Below are 16180 nucleotides of genomic sequence, written 5' to 3' on the forward strand. Positions count from 1 at the left end.
GTCAGCACGAGAACGGTGTTGGCCAGGCAGCGACATAATCTTGAGATCCTTTTAGCCAGGCGAGAGGTCCGCAAGGTCCCCCACCTCTGACTACCCGCCTCATGAGACAGTCGGCCGGGCCCAGCGCGCGTGCGCTCCCGACACCGCCTTGAGGGTGCCGCCGTCGGCCTGTGCACACCGACACCAGACCCCGGTGGAGCGACGAAGCACCGCGCCCCAGGACGTCGCCGCGCCATCAGCCGGCGCCGTCGTCAGCAGCACCCACCAGCGCGTCCCGCCGACTCCAGCCGCGCCGCGCCGCCGCTCACTTGTCGAGCAGCGGCGAGTCAGGGCTGTCGTAGCCGCTGCTGAGCGAGGTGACCTCGGCCGGCTGGGAGGGGCGCGCCGCGCCGCCCGCCGCCGCTCCACCGTACTGCGTCGCCACCGCCGCTGGCCGCTGCGGCTGCCCGCTCACCGCGCCGCCCGCCACGCTCGTCGGACACTGCGGCAGAAGCGTCCGCGTGGCGGAACTGGGTAGTTTGACGGTTTGCCGGACACTTGCGCCAAGATAACCTCGGCTGTTTGTCTGACCAAGGCCAGGACCAAGGCCATTCCAAGCAAGGATGCAAAGGCAAATGAGATGGAACAAGTCACCAAGACGCAACGTTGCCCATTCAGCGGCAAGTAGCAGGGTCGCCTAGGAGGTAAACACCACTGGCAAGCAACCATCGCTAGTTGGTGTCTCCGTCAGGTGGGAGGTGGATCACTCTATCATCCGTTGCCTGGTGGTGACAGGTCAGCGTTCTGTGCTTAGCTAACGGTGCTGGAGAGACCTGTCCTGCCCTAGTCACAGAGCTGCACGGCGGTGGAGAGGCCTGTCCCGTCCCTAGTCACAGAGCTGTACGGCGGTGGAGCGGCCTGTTCCGTCCCTAGTCACAGAGCTGTACGGCAGTGGAGCGGCCTGTCCCGTCCCTAGTCACAGAGCTGTACGGCTGTCGAGCGGCCTGTCCCGTCCCTAGTCACAGGGCTGTACGGCGGTGGAGCGGCCTGTCCCGTCCCTGGTCACAGGGCTGTACGGCGGTGGAGCGGCCTGTCCCGTCCCTGGTCACAGGGCTGTACGGCGGTGGAGAGGCCTGTCCCGTCCCCAGTCACAGGGCTGTACGGCGGTGGAGCGGCCTGTCCCGTCCCTGGTCACAGGGCTGTACGGCGGTGGAGCGGCCTGTCCCGTCCCTAGTCACAGGGCTGTACGGCGGTGGAGCGGCCTGTCCCGTCCCTAGTCACAGGGCTGTACGGCGGTGGAGCGGCCTGTCCCGTCCCTAGTCACAGGGCTGTACGGCGGTGGAGCGGCCTGTCCCGTCCCTGGTCACAGGGCTGTACGGCGGTGGAGCGGCCTGTCCCGTCCCCTAGTCACAGAGCTGTACGGCGGTGGAGCGGCCTGTCCCGTCCCTAGTCACAGGGCTGTACGGCGGTGGAGCGGCCTGTCCCGTCCCCAGTCACAGGGCTGTACGGCGGTGGAGCGGCCTGTCCCGTCCCCAGTCACAGGGCTGTACGGCGGTGGAGCGGCCTGTCCCGTCCCCAGTCACAGGGCTGTACGGCGGTGGAGCGGCCTGTCCCGTCCCCAGTCACAGGGCTGTTACGGCGGTGGAGCGGCCTGTCCCGTGCCTAGTCACAGGGCTGTACGGCGGTGGAGCGGCCTGTCCCGTCCCCAGTCACAGAACTGTACGGCGGTGGAGCGGCCTGTCCCGTCCCTAGTCACAGGGCTGTACGGCGGTGGAGCGGCCTGTCCCGTCCCTAGTCACAGAGCTGTACGGCGGTGGAGCGGCCTGTCCCGTCCCTAGTCACAGGGCTGTACGGCGGTGGAGCGGCCTGTCCCGTCCCCAGTCACAGGGCTGTACGGCGGTGGAGCGGCCTGTCCCGTCCCCAGTCACAGGGCTGTACGGCGGTGGAGCGGCCTGTCCCGTCCCCAGTCACAGGGCTGTACGGCGGTGGAGCGGCCTGTCCCGTCCCCAGTCACAGGGCTGTACGGCGGTGGAGCGGCCTGTCCCGTCCCTAGTCACAGGGCTGTACGGCGGTGGAGCGGCCTGTCCCGTCCCCAGTCACAGAACTGTACGGCGGTGGAGCGGCCTGTCCCGTCCCCAGTCACAGGGCTGTACGGCGGTGGAGCGGCCTGTCCCGTCCCCAGTCACAGAACTGTACGGCGGTGGAGCGGCCTGTCCCGTCCCCAGTCACAGGGCTGTACGGCGGTGGAGCGGCCTGTCCCGTCCCTGGTCACAGGGCTGTACGGCGGTGGAGCGGCCTGTCCCGTCCCCAGTCACAGGGCTGTACGGCGGTGGAGCGGCCTGTCCCGTCCCCAGTCACAGGGCTGTACGGCGGTGGAGCGGCCTGTCCCGTCCCTAGTCACAGGGCTGTACGGCGGTGGAGCGGCCTGTCCCGTCCCCAGTCACAGGGCTGTACGGCGGTGGAGCGGCCTGTCCCGTCCCCAGTCACAGGGCTGTACGGCAGTGGAGAGGCCTGTCCCGTCCCTGGTCACAGGGCTGTACGGCAGTGGAGAGGCCTGTCCCGTCCCTGGTCACAGGGCTGTACGGCAGTGGAGAGGCCTGTCCCGTCCCTGGTCACAGGGCTGTACGGCGGTGGAGCGGCCTGTCCCGTCCCAGTCACAGGGCTGTACGGCAGTGGAGAGGCCTGTCCCGTCCCTGGTCACAGAGCGGTACGGCAGTGGAGAGGCACGTCCCGTCCCTGGTCACAGGGCTGTACGGCAGTGGATGAGGCCTGTCCCGTCCCTGGTCACAGGGCTGTACGGCAGGTGGAGCGGCCTGTCCCGTCCCTGGTCACAGGGCTGTACCGGCGGTGGAGGCGGCCTGTCCCGTCCCTAGTCACAGGGCTGTACGGCGGTGGAGCGGCCTGTCCCGTCCCTAGTCACAGGGCTGTACGGCAGTGGAGAGGCCTGTCCCGTCCCTGGTCACAGGGCTGTACGGCGGGTGGAGCGGCCTGTCCCGTCCCAGTCACAGGGCTGTACGGCGGTGGAGCGGCCTGTCCCGTCCCAGTCACAGGGCTGTACGGCAGTGGAGAGGCCTGTCCCGTCCCTGGTCACAGGGCTGTACGGCGGTGGAGCGGCCTGTCCCGTCCCTAGTCACAGGGCTGTACGGCGGTGGAGCGGCCTGTCCCGTCCCCAGTCACAGGGCTGTACGGCGGTGGAGCGGCCTGTCCCGTCCCTAGTCACAGGGCTGTACGGCGGTGGAGCGGCCTGTCCCGTCCCTGGTCACAGGGCTGTCGACGGGGCAGCGCCCAACAGGCAGTTACCGGCAGGTGGGAAGTAGAGCGCTTGATGTGCGCGATAGCCGTTGGGTTGAACGTCATCGACGCGAACACCAGCCGCTCCTCGTAGTCGTATTCGCACAGGATCTTGTTGTCGCACAGGTAAAACTTGTCCCCCACGCAAAACCTGGAATGAGGGTAGACATGAAGGCGTGAAGCAACGACCTGCAGCAGGCGACTGCGACCAAAGAAGTCCAGGACTGGTGGCCCCATTCATTCCTGGAAGTGCGATCCCCTGACGTTGCGTTGAATGAGAAATGTTGGGTTTGAACTAAAGGTAGGTATCCTGGTCAGCCGAGCATAGTAATGGCCAGGTAATCACATTTGAACTCTTGTGCGGTGACGCAATCTAAATCTAGCGACGATATTGATTCCCAGTGCTAACAGTGACTCCAAGTTCGCCTAAAAATCAGTCAAAGCCCACTTTGGAATAAACCACAAAAGCAGCAGTCATTCTCAATCCTGAGCCATCGGCCAGAAGAAAGAACGTTAAAAGCCCTCGACAGCATTCACATCCACGTTTCATGTATGAAATGCCAACAACCGAACCTACCAGAACGGCATGCAAGATCTGGGCGCACAACATAACTTATCTCCGTATCGGTCACCCTGGCAGCCAATACAGCCGCAGCCCCGAGCGTCGGTCTACACTGCAGCTGGAACGGACTGTGACCGCCTCACCTGTGGCTGCAACGTGCGCTGTGGCCTCCTCACCTGTGATTGCACTGCTGGCAGGCGAAGCACTCCAGGTGGTAGACGTTGTTCCTGGCACGCATCACCATCTCAAAGGCCGGGATCACCTTGTTGCAGGCGGAGCAGTAGCCGGTGCTGCCGAACAGCCTGCGGCGCGAGCCACGCCGGTGCGTCATCGGCCGAACACCAGCTGCGGCTGAGAGGCCCTCACGAGTCTGGTCAGCCCGTAGGTGGCCGAATGAAGCGGTTAACGACTGGGCTGGGTCGAAGTTTGATGAAAATTAGGGGTATAACCACGTAAGCGGGATGATTCCTACAAATGTCCGTTAGCTGTTTCAAGAGATGTCGCAAAGTATTGTCGGTCGGTCTTCTTTGCTGTCATTGCCAGCCGTATTCACGTGTCCTTTGCAGTTATCAGAGCAAATCTATGGAGTTTTTAAGCATAGCTCCTATACCTCTCCTCAAATGCATGATTACAACCTTGGAAGCAGCAGATGGGCGGATAGCGGGCAGGTAAGGCAGAGTAGGAAACGGTGGCGAAACCGTGAGTCCAGACCCCAACGGCAGTGGTGGATGAAGTACAAACATGATAAACGCGAAGACCTCCATTTTTATCACCATGCCCAACGGACGTGTTTCGTCTTCAATCTCAACCACAGTGGTCGGCTGGACTGTATTTCGTAATTCGGCCATTTGTTCCAGCCAAAATAGAGCACTAACAATTGTTCATTTGCGTCTTCACAACGTCGCTTACGAAACAAAAATTCGTAGTATACCACGTTACAGAGACACAGTTCAACGATGCACAGCACGTATGATGTGCGTTGCTGAACTGTATCTGTTGTAAGGAAGGCAGGATTTTGTTTCGAAATCCAATTCCTGCAGCGTTGCAGCAACTGAGTGACAATTTGAGCCGATTCCTGAGGTGATGCCTTCAGCCTCTCGCTGCCTTGAATAAGGTCATACCTGAGGTGATGCCTTCAGCCCCTCGCTGCCTTGAACAAGGTCATTCCTGAGGTGATGCCTTCAGCCCCTCGCTGCCTTGAACAAGGTCATTCCTGAGGTGATGCCTTCAGCCCCTCGCTGCCTTGAATAACACCATCCCCCAGGTGACATCGTTAGCCCCCCCCCCCCCCCCCGCCGCCTTGAATAAGGTCATCCCTGGGGTGGTGCCGTTAGCTCCTCGTTGCCTTGAATAAGGCTGTATCTGCGGGATACTATCAGGTCTTCGTGTCGCAGCCTTACTGATGTATACCACGGCTGTGACGTAGCAAAGGGAGGGAGTTGTTCTGACCCTCCTCCCTACCTGGTTTTGGCGGGGACCCCGCACATGCTGGCAGTTGAAAACCCCTTACGGCTTCCGAAATACAAAACTTATCCCCGAGGCATCAAAATAGTATCCCGTGCATAAACATGTTTACTCAATACCAAACAGGGACCGTTTTGGCAGACAGGGCTTAAGCGGCGACGAGGGTCCCTAGGCTGGTAGAGCCTCCTGTAACCCCACCTGCCCCGTCCTGGTCGAATTCCTGGTTAGGCCACTGTGCGCGCCGCCTGTGAACCCACCGTGCCGTCTGTGAACCCATCCACGCCGTCTGCGAGCCCACCGTACCGTCTGAGGGTCGGTCTGGGCGGTATGTGAACCCATCCATGCCGTCTGTGAACCCACCGTGCCGTCTGTGGGTCAGTCCGAGCCGTCTGTGAACCCACCGTGCCGTCTGTGGGTCAGTCCGGGCCGTCTGTGAACCCAACGCGCCGTCTGTGGGTTAGTCCACGCCGCCTGTGAACTCACCGTGCCGTCTGTGGGTCAATCCGCACCGTCTGTGACCCGGTTGTGCCGTCTGTGAACCAGCTCGCGCCGTTTTTGAACCCACGCGCGCCGTCTGTGAATCCGCCACGCCGTCTGTGAGCCCACCGCACCTTGTGCGAACCCACCGCACCGTCAGTGAACCCGTTGCACCGTTTGTGAGCCAGTCCGTGCCGTCTCTGAACCCTTTGCGCCGCCTGTGAACTCATTGCACCGTCTGTGAACCATCCCGCGCCGTTTGTGAACCCGCGCACGCCGTCTGTGAATCCACGACGCCGTCTGTGAGCCCGCCGTACCGTCTGCGAACCCACCGCGCCGTCAGTAAACCCGCCTGTGGGCCAGTCCGTACCGTCTCTGAACCCTTTGTGTCGTCTGTGAACCATCCCGCGCCATCTGTGAACCCACGCGCGCCGTCTGTGAACCCATCCGCGCCGTCTGTGAACCCACCGCGCCGTCAGTGAACCCGCTACGCCGTCTGTAGGCCAGTCTGCACCGTCTGTGGGCCAGTCCGCGCCGTCTGTAGGCCGGTCCGCGCCGCCTGTGAACCCGCTGCGCCGTCTGTAGCCCAGTCCGCGCCGTCCGTGGGCCCGCTGGCGCGCCGGTCGGCAGTCCCATCAGCGGGAGCGTCTCACGTCGGCTGCCGGCGGCTCCGTCTAATCCGGCGCCGCTATCGCACTCCTAATCGCCGTCGGCGCTCCCTCAATACCGTATAATAACCAGAAAATGTAAGCCGCACATTATGACGGCTCGCCGATAGCGGCGCCAAAACGCCCCGGGGAACATTTACAAAACTCAATCACGCCGACTCAATTATACAGCCGGCCCTTTATCGGGCGCAGCGGCGACGGCGGCGGCGGCGGCGATGGTGGCTGCGGCCGCGGCGGAGCGGCGACGATGCCACGTGTTGAGCGGCTGCCGGCCACCGGCGACGCGCCGCCGACGGACGGCAGCCGAGTCGCCGTAATCAGAGCGCCATCGGCGCCCGATGCCCCGCGGCACGGAGCGCCGACAGCGGGCACGCGCGCGTTGGCACGGGTCGTGCTCCGGCTGGCAGATGTCTGGATAGCTGAGCGCGCAGATGAGACGCGTGGAGCGCCTCTGGTGCGGTGGCTCGGCTGAGTTATTCGGAGAGGGAATGAATCAGGACGACGAGTAAACAACGGTTGTGTCGGTTGCGGGATTTAATGCGACAGATTGTGTCGTGGGGGATAAGTGGCGGCGATTTCCGGCACAGGAAAGCCTTCCCGAGAGGAAGTTAGCTGTGGATAAAACCAACTTTACTCGGCCGCCGAATGTGAGTCTGAAGTTAAGGCGTTCAACGAGTACGGAAGCGGCCATTGCGATGACACACCTTGGAAATTCGTCATCCGGCAGTCCTGCACGACTCACATCTGGCCTGACCACTGCGGGCGATGGCCTGGTGTCCTATGAGAATATGAGAGGGACGTCGCAATTGCCATTTCGTGTCCTCTAATGCGGTATATTATGTCACATTTTTGCAGCCCGTCGCGCAAAGCACGACCACGTGTGTACCCCAGCGTCTTACGCAGCCACTGCGTCGGAAAACGCATACTGTGCCGCTGTGCACACACCAACGGCCACCGGAGAGCGGAGCTGAGCGGCCGGGTGCGAGGTGCCCCAGCATTTATTGCGAACGCCCACAGGGAGCGTGTCATCCCTGGAGCCCGCAAATTCGCGGAAGTTTAGTGCCCATGAATCACGTACGTTTCACATGGCCACCTGGATTTCCACTGCAAATATTGTCATCTTCAGTCACACTCCTAACCTCGATGGCCTTCATATTTCGAACTCGAACGAAAATAAACGAAAATAATTTTAACGCTGCCTCAGAGCAGCGCGAGGCGCAGAGCTCACAGCACCTCTTTGGTGCTGCCTGGACTTAAAATGTATAGCGTCCGTCTTAGACCTGGCGCAAACGTTTGACCTGTTGGAAGATCTGCCTGTCCCAATGTGTCCGTAAAGTACTTAGCAATAAACTGGACCCGAATGAATCTATTCCTTTGCCGTCCACCCACTACTGCGAATAAAGCAAACTGGGGCAGGCTTTTGCTTTCTCCCATGATCAAAATATCCTGCCATTAAATCATGTGCTTATGGTTTGTCTCTATGTGATCGACCGATGGAATAAACCAAGGTGGCAATGATGATACGCATTTGCCTTGCACAGGAAACAAACAGCTAACATTCACATCAGATACTCCATCCTCGGCCTACATTTCACGAGGCATTATTTTTCTGTCAGAGGGCTTTCCTTAGTAACTACGATCCACCAATCAGTGGGATGAACGGACCCTAGCAATCTAGTCTTTGAAATAAGTCGACAGTGATTGGGACACCGCACCGAACCAGATACCAATAATGGGGAACACTAATATCATCATCATACTGGAGTGCCTGAGCGCGGTCCCACTCAGCTTTCTGAAGCTGAGCTAGGTGTGAAATTTTCAGCTTCCCACCCGACAGCAAAAGTCATCTAAACACTTGAAAAACAGGACCGTCTGATGAGTCTGTCGGCGAAATAGTTCCGCTTTGTATTCATCGCGCTAATGTTACCATATTTAAAGTTGGACTCCTTCGAATCCCACGCGTCACAATTAATGAGTTACGAACTGCCGTATGAATACTAACAAACAAAATATGAGCGCAGTGGGCTTATAAAACGCCGCATCTGCATACGCGCCGGTAAATCATGAGCGAGATTGGTGTGTGGCGATATTTCAGGGCACCTCCGTGCTGGAGGCGTACCATCTGCTCGGATCCCACAAACGGTGCCAAACATAAATTGCCGCATTTGCAGCCTCAATGGTCCGAAATAAATGAGACAATTTAGCGGCCGCGACCATACAAAGGGTATCCGGGCGGCGTTGGATTAGAGGAAGGTCTGCGAATTTAAATCCTGATGATGCCAATATCGCAGAGATCGCGCGGACAACTGGCAGAAATTAAGTGTGGATCGCTGGGTGGAACCGCTGATCTCGAATGCTTAGCGCGTCGCCCGATAAATTAAGCAGAGGTGCTTCGGTGGAGTGCAGCCCCCGAAGGCAAGCCTGTAATCGACCACGGTAATTAACCGCACGGTGGGCTGATACAGAATGGTTATGGATGAGATATTCATAGAAAATTCTGCTTTCTGATTATATTGAGTATTCTTTAATGAGGCGCGTGCGTAGTTGGCGATGCATGTCCCGGAATGGAGCAACGACTGTGCGTTTTTTTAAAAGAATAGGTGCAGTCAGTTTGACTGATTTGCAAGGCAGTCGGAATTCTTACCCGGGCATCAAAAGAAAAAAACCGACGTGATTCAGTCGGATCGGATGGTAGGGTCCAGTGCTCACACAATAAGCACTGCTTAGTGTGAGCTCAGATCCCGGAAATCCATTCATTGAAACAAGGTCTGATTAAATCGTTAAAATATACCTGCATGTATACTTTGTGTTATATGTAACACGTGCAAAACGCGTTATCTGCGCTTTGCTGCCGCAAGAGTGACCACAAGACAAAATTCAAGCGACAAAAAAGGATAATTCCAATAGAATAAAGCTTTTACGGATGGGATTAATTCCTGGGAAAGGACGGATCAGCGAGACGACTTGAACCGTACCACATAATTTGGTTAACGTATGGATTAGGACTACTATATCAGATTTTATTTTCCAAGCAAAATGGATTAAAAGGATGGAAAATAAGTTAAATTTCGAGAGACACTAGCTGAATTTAGGTACCCACTGCAGCAATTCCCGATTAAAGGAGCTGCAATCCTATAAATATATCTATTTTCATCATGAGTAATGGAAAGGCATCCTAAATAATTGAGGTAAACATGCCATTGGGTTAATTATTCCATAAGTAAATGGATAGTAAGAAACAGTGACCATAGCTTGAGAAGTAATTTCGAAGCCGTTATCTACCATACAGGCAGCATGGCACAGCTGATGATGCAGGCGTAGCTGATTGCTAGCTATGTACTGGAAAGCACATAGTGAAAACATCATGCTTGGTTGACACATATTATGCCACACCACTAACTAATAACACACGTAATGCCCCACCATTACCAATATGATTAGTGGTAATTAAATAGCATTGCATTGCCTACATTTTCGGTAATCATTCACCTGGTGATGCAAAGTTGTGGAAAGTGTGAAAGGTCTGCAACGATTTCCGTATAACCTTTTTGGTGCTCTATTATTAATGTCAATGACCTTGCATGCTGCAGTGATGTTAAAATTTAAATAAATGGCGTATTTCCGTGCTGCTGGCTAACCTTCATGGCTACGTGGCTGACTGGGCTCTGTGCTGCTGGGCTTTGATATCTACTACGAATGGCATGGGGAGGTAGTGAAATATAAGAGGCAATCCCACCTCAAAACTTAGGATATCACTGGCCTTCCAACGTCTGACGTTAGCCTAAGTTATTAACGAATACATACACTAATGCACCGAGGTGTAGGTGGGCAATAAGCTGAAGCATCTCCCGAGAGCGCGTCCCACTCGCACGGTTACCTATTGCTCAGGTATTGTCCACGACAATACGCTTTGCCAACACGTATGCCAAATTGTCATTGTGGCGAGAATTATACGTGACATGCAAACATAGCGCACTGTATTAAAGCACAACCATTACAAAAGAGCTATAATCCGCCTCCACCACACTGATTTTTCCATGTTTCACGAAAAATAACAGAATGGTGTAACGAACCGATGGTACATAATCCATTTTGCTCAAACAGTCAGAGAACCAACAAAGGAAAGACCTGAACGTACAATATCACATCATTGGAACGATATCACTTGAACATCTAAAGAATATGTAAGTTCTTACTTGTTGAGGCCACTATGAATTTCGATTATTCGCAGCCAGGCTAACTGCGAAATGTGAATGCAATTTCGAACTTGTTCCCTGTTCTTTTCAAAGCTTGCAACTTCCTGCAGGATGGCATGCATATAGCGCATAGCCGACCTTTGTCTGCATCGCAGACCACAGGGCTTTCATTGGAATACATCAGGTAATAATGAACTATGCAATATTACGATGTATTGTATGAAATCTTTATCATCTATATTATATATATACACAAATATATACATATATATATATATATATATATATATATATATACGGAAGTGCGATAGATATGCGCGTATTTATAACCATCTTAGAGACACATGCTGACAGAGAGAGCCGAAATGAATTAAGCGGAATATCAGAATTCAAACGTGGCGCACCCCTCTTCAGTAGCCAACGTGCTGAAACGGTATGCCTCTATCCTTGTTGTGCTTGCCTGGAAGGCGGAAGGCTTGCGATATCCAGACGCTGCGTTAGAATTCAGGCATCTAGCTACAGGGACAACAATTCGATTTCGTTTATCTATTTTTCTGTCGGAAATCAAGAAAGAAAACACATTGGGGGTCATACAATGATGTGAAACACGCATTTTGTTCGAAACGGTACTGCAGGATATCAGGCACTTGTCTGGTACCACCGTTCATTTCCAGGGACAGCGGGTGGAGGGGGCAAATGTCTCTAGTTCCCTTTTTTGGAATAGCAGCATCTTTTAGCTCTCTGATGGCATTGCATGAGCAGGAAGCAAGACACTATTTCATTGCAAGACAGTATAAACATCAGCAGGACATTATACAACTTAAGTGTAAGCCCATACCCACAGCATCTGCCAGAGCTTTTGAATTTGAATAATGTCTACTACGCGCCAGGATTGCTGGCTGAATACTCTTCGCTCGGGTGCAGGTTAGTTTTCCCCTCTGAGACCTCCAGCACTAAGAGAGCAAGAGACCTGAAATTGACGAGGTCGATTGGCTTCTGTGTGAATTGCCTGTGTCAAAATATTAAGTTCCTTAGTTATGACTTTGGGTCAAATAAAGTCAAACAGGGTCGAACTCAATATTGGTGCCCACAGTACCCCAGAACTCCTCATGCAACCGCCTTGAACCCAGATGTCTGCTAATGATAAAGTATCATTGGTTTTCACATAAAGTCAACGAGCTTCTTAACCTTTCGGAGATCAAGTGCAGCAAATACCTACGAGATGTCTTCCATGATGCTACCTTTTAACCAAGAGTCTTTTTGACCATGAGAAGGTCAAATCACCAAAAACCTATGATATTTCTTCTATTTTCCTATTCGAAAATGTGCCAGCGCGACGGGCGGTATCACACAGTTCAGAAGTTTCCTAAAACCAGCTGTTGGACTGGGTGGTTTTAGATCAGTGACCTACTTTGACATTCAAGAAGTCCATGCCACATGTCTGCAGCGTTCTCCGTCAAAATTCAATTTAAAATGAGCACCAGAAACTATCCCATGCAACAAGATATCGAGTAAAGAGCAGTTTAGTTTTGACCTTGGCCTGACTTTCATGTCTGACCCTAGGTCAGTTGAATTTGCTGTAAATTAAAGTTTATTTGTTTTGTTGCTAATGAAACAATCTCAAAGATAGGCTTAGATAGATAGGCTAGGATTAGATAGATAGGATTAGATAGATAGATAGATAGGCTAGATGGACACGATAGGCTTCGCCTAACACTCCATTGTCGCGTCGGATTAAGCGATTTCCTAGAAATGGCCTTCGCTGAAAGCCACGGTCCGAATTTGACCTCCCATAAGTCAGCGACCTTACAAGACACGTAATTTTTTCTATCTAAAGATCCGTTGTTTATTTCCGACAGCAGTTGAAAATCTGGCACAGCTACGCCGCGCCGTTCGAAAATCATTCTGGAAACCTTCGTGGTTGAACCACCGAGTGCGTGTTAAAGGACGACCTGATAGAATGCAGACGCAGTTTTTACCAAAGCTCTTAAAAGTATCGCAAGATAATAAAATGACACCGATGCCTTTGACTTGTCAGTTGTTCCTCAGTTAGGACCTTGAAATGCAGAACATTGCTATCTTTGCTATTTCACGTTGTTTCATATGACCCGACGACTAATTTTCCTGCGCACCAGACCTATATTGTACGTTGCAAATTAGGATCAAACTGATGAATACAGGATTCAGAATGTCTGGTTTGTGTTCCAGACATACGCTAAAATATATCGATATGCAAGCCAGGTTAGTAATCCAGCTCATCAGTTAGAAGTACCGCCAACTGATGACCCCACCACGTAGCTGGTTCTTGTAACCAGCCAGAGTGCTTCCGATTTACCTGTTGATTGCTGATGTGCGTATCCAATCAGAATACCGATTATTTACAATATCAGTGTCACAAAATTACAAAATTCAAGGGCATTCTGCCAAACATCTCACACCAGAACCCAGCGGCGACAGAAAAAAGGTCGTAGCCGTTTATGATAATGCGATCTTTAAATTTCTTCTGGTGCGTACCCGATTCTACGAAGGGTCTAGTTTCCGGTTTGGACTTCAGGCTCCCGGTATGAATGTTCGATTGCTCTAAATACTTGCTGTATTTTAAAAAACTAGTTCGTGCCCTTGGCGATTTTTCGTTGTCAGACCGTTTCAGTTTAAGAATTTTAAGAAACAGGTCGGTGTGCTTCTCTTTCGACAATTTTGTAACTTGTTTCATATTTTTTCAGGAGCAAATATTAGTCTGTTAAAACCATTGATCTCTGACAAAAAATCTTTGTTTTCATGTCTGACAAGGGCAGCGGGAATAGTTATCATAAACAGCCATGCATTGAAAAACTGATTTTCATTGTGAGTGGCTGCTCAAAGTTTGTAGATGTTGGAGAAAAATATTAAAATATTTTAGGCAGGTAGAGGATAGAATTAAGCTATGTTTAAGTACGATATGGGCTTGGGAATGATTACTGACGAACTGTACAAAGATTGTCATGCATTCGGGAACCATTCTGAGGTTCTGTATAACCTTCCAAAAGCACATCAATCCTCTGTTCATTTAAAGCCGTTTTTCGGGTAGTGCCACGCCCTCCTTTACGCTATCCAAATAGCTTGCATCATTGCTAACACCTTTAGAGGGAGTGCTTCACATTTATATGGGGTTTAGAATTGAAATAGCCATCCTGAAGACCTCCCGGGACTGTTCACAATCCTCCCCTTCTTGGGTTCCACGCTCCTCTAAGGTTTTGAGCCACACGCCTACACAAATTGTGAAAAGTATATCGGAAAGAGCATTTCAAAGTCACCTTGGTATTCATGGCGTCATAATAACGGCATCCAAATCTTGCCATTCCACAAGCTACGCGGCGATCGAGGCTAAGAAAATGTAATTGTCGAGGCACTCATGTATGACATTCGCGAAGGCGATCTCCAGAAATCATGGCCATCAATTGGCCCTCAACCATTCCTGTGCAAGGAACGATGACGTAATCAAACAATGTCGAATTGGGGGGGCATATGTACTAAACACAGAACTGTGCTGTCTAGAGCAGACTCTTCTGCCCAAAAGGTGCATCAGTGGTTCTAAATGAGCCTGTTGCATCATATCTGATACTTGCTCCAATTTATTCAAACTTGCAAATATTCTCTTGATATAAAAATGAGCACTCCTGACTAATATTCAAGTTGCACAACATTTTACAACTTGGGTTTTCGAAGGGCATGGTTCTAGCTTTGATGTTGGGGCCTATTTCAAATATTTCAATAAAAGAAACGAAAAACGTTTGCGTGGACAGCTTGTTTGAGCCATGTTTTGCATCCATTGCTTTATTGCAGCTTGCTTTCGCTCCCCTATAACATACCGTCATGAATTTATTATTTATTTGCAAGAAGAAAAAACTATGCAAACAGAAAGGGGACGTTTGGAGAGGTCTTCAAATTGGATTCAGTTTTGCCAATACCTTTATGTGCTTTTACGAAAGGTGTTGGCTATCCAACTGGCACCCCGACTTTTGACCAGTATTTTAACGGTGATATGTTGAAGACTCGTTTCTGTTTTTTCGACGCATGACGCGTATTGATGAATTTCTCACTTATTTTATCTTAGCGTCCAACATTCTAACACAAAGTTTAAGGAGGAGGAGGAGGAGGAGGAGGATGAAATAGGCTCTTTGCATTTCCTCGATGTGCAAGTTCAAAAGTTACAAGGCAAATTTGAAACTTTTGTCTATGGAATCACCACGCTCACATGTCTTAGACTGAGCCCTTTCTCATTCATTCCCAATGCTTTTAAGTTATGCAGTGTGAAACAATATAATTAAAGAGCTTCTGTTAAGCTCCAAGTGTAGCCTCTTGCTCCAAACATGATTGGCGCAGATTATTCTTACAGGGAAACGGCCTTTAAATTTGTATCACTAATAGTTTAATAAAGAGCTTCTTGGATGCAAAATATATAGAAAACCGCTGTTTGTCAAATCCTAGGACTAAATAAATACCTGGTATTTCTCTATTTTGGAAGCGGTCGGTATAAGTGAAAAATGAGTTTGCATCCACACATACGGGATTTTATCCTTCTGTCCCCAAGAAACAACATGGTAAATTATTTTACCGTTGGATCTTTATTCGAGTCAAAAGACAAGCTTCCCAGTTGTTCTGTCTCTGTAGCCATTTGCAAATATTGTTGAACTTTGTGTAAACCATCTTACGTGGGTCTAACTCTTCGTAGTTTGCACTGCAGGGTACAGCAACATTTGGGAAGGTCTGACCGCACCGGTAGTATTTTTCCTCACCCAGACTCTTCGCCCATCGCAGACCATTCATTTGCATGCGACACACACTTAAACAAATTTTGCCTTGCTGGAGCGCTGCAACAATGTTTTTGATCGTAGGATTTTAGAATGATTTCATATTCACCAAAAAAGGCTCCATTGAAAATCATGGGGTCTGCATATCCACTGTAGATCATAAGGTAGACTTTTTCGTACGGGGCCGAAGACATCTCTTGTGGCGTGATTTTTGTATTCTCCAAGCTGTTCTGTTTGCACGCAGAGACGTGTTTAAGCGCGTTAATTGTGGCCTCTGCCATGTCTGGCTACGCCGGCTAAATGTACTTATCTTTCATTGTATCTTTTACCCTTGTCGTAATGATGATACGCAAAGTATCAAAACGTCTACAAATTTTATAAATGATAGCAGCTTCTGCCGTTGAGGTCAATTTTTACGGTTATATATATATATATATATATATATATATATATATATGTATATAAATACCACTATTTTACCCGTGATGCAGGGACGTTGGACCACGAAACCCTTCGTCGCATTAGCAGAGACTTGTGTTAGAAGCCTTTAATTTTAAGTTGATAATTCGGGTGGTAGTTAGGGCTTACCTCAAGTAGTCCCTCTTGCACAGAATGAGGTTGGCCTTGGTGTAAAGGGAGGAGCCGACCTCGCCCAGCCGGCAGTCGCAGCAACCGCACTTCAGGCAGTCCTCGTGCCACATCAGGTCCAACGCGCGCAGCATGTACCTGCCGCAGCGCAACACTCGGGGACAG

The 16180-nt window shown here is 51.7% G+C and overlaps 1 protein-coding gene across 1 annotated transcript in view; it reads right to left on the reverse strand.

The window, feature by feature from the left end:
• Positions 1-16180, reverse strand: part of LOC119108152 (LIM domain only protein 3) — a 63770-nt gene that overhangs the window by 24861 nt on the left and 22729 nt on the right. Inside the window, exons 4-7 of the mRNA XM_037231731.1 lie at positions 16016-16153; positions 4009-4134; positions 3280-3421; positions 451-481 (exon numbers count right to left, since the gene is read on the reverse strand). Coding sequence (XP_037087626.1) covers positions 451-481; positions 3280-3421; positions 4009-4134; positions 16016-16153 — 437 coding nt within the window. The remainder of the gene's footprint in view (positions 1-450; positions 482-3279; positions 3422-4008; positions 4135-16015; positions 16154-16180) is intronic.

Source organism: Pollicipes pollicipes, unplaced genomic scaffold (assembly GCF_011947565.3).
Source record: "Pollicipes pollicipes isolate AB1234 unplaced genomic scaffold, Ppol_2.1 Scaffold_6686;HRSCAF=7923_pilon_pilon_pilon, whole genome shotgun sequence".
Lineage (NCBI taxonomy): Eukaryota > Metazoa > Arthropoda > Thecostraca > Pollicipedomorpha > Pollicipedidae > Pollicipes > Pollicipes pollicipes.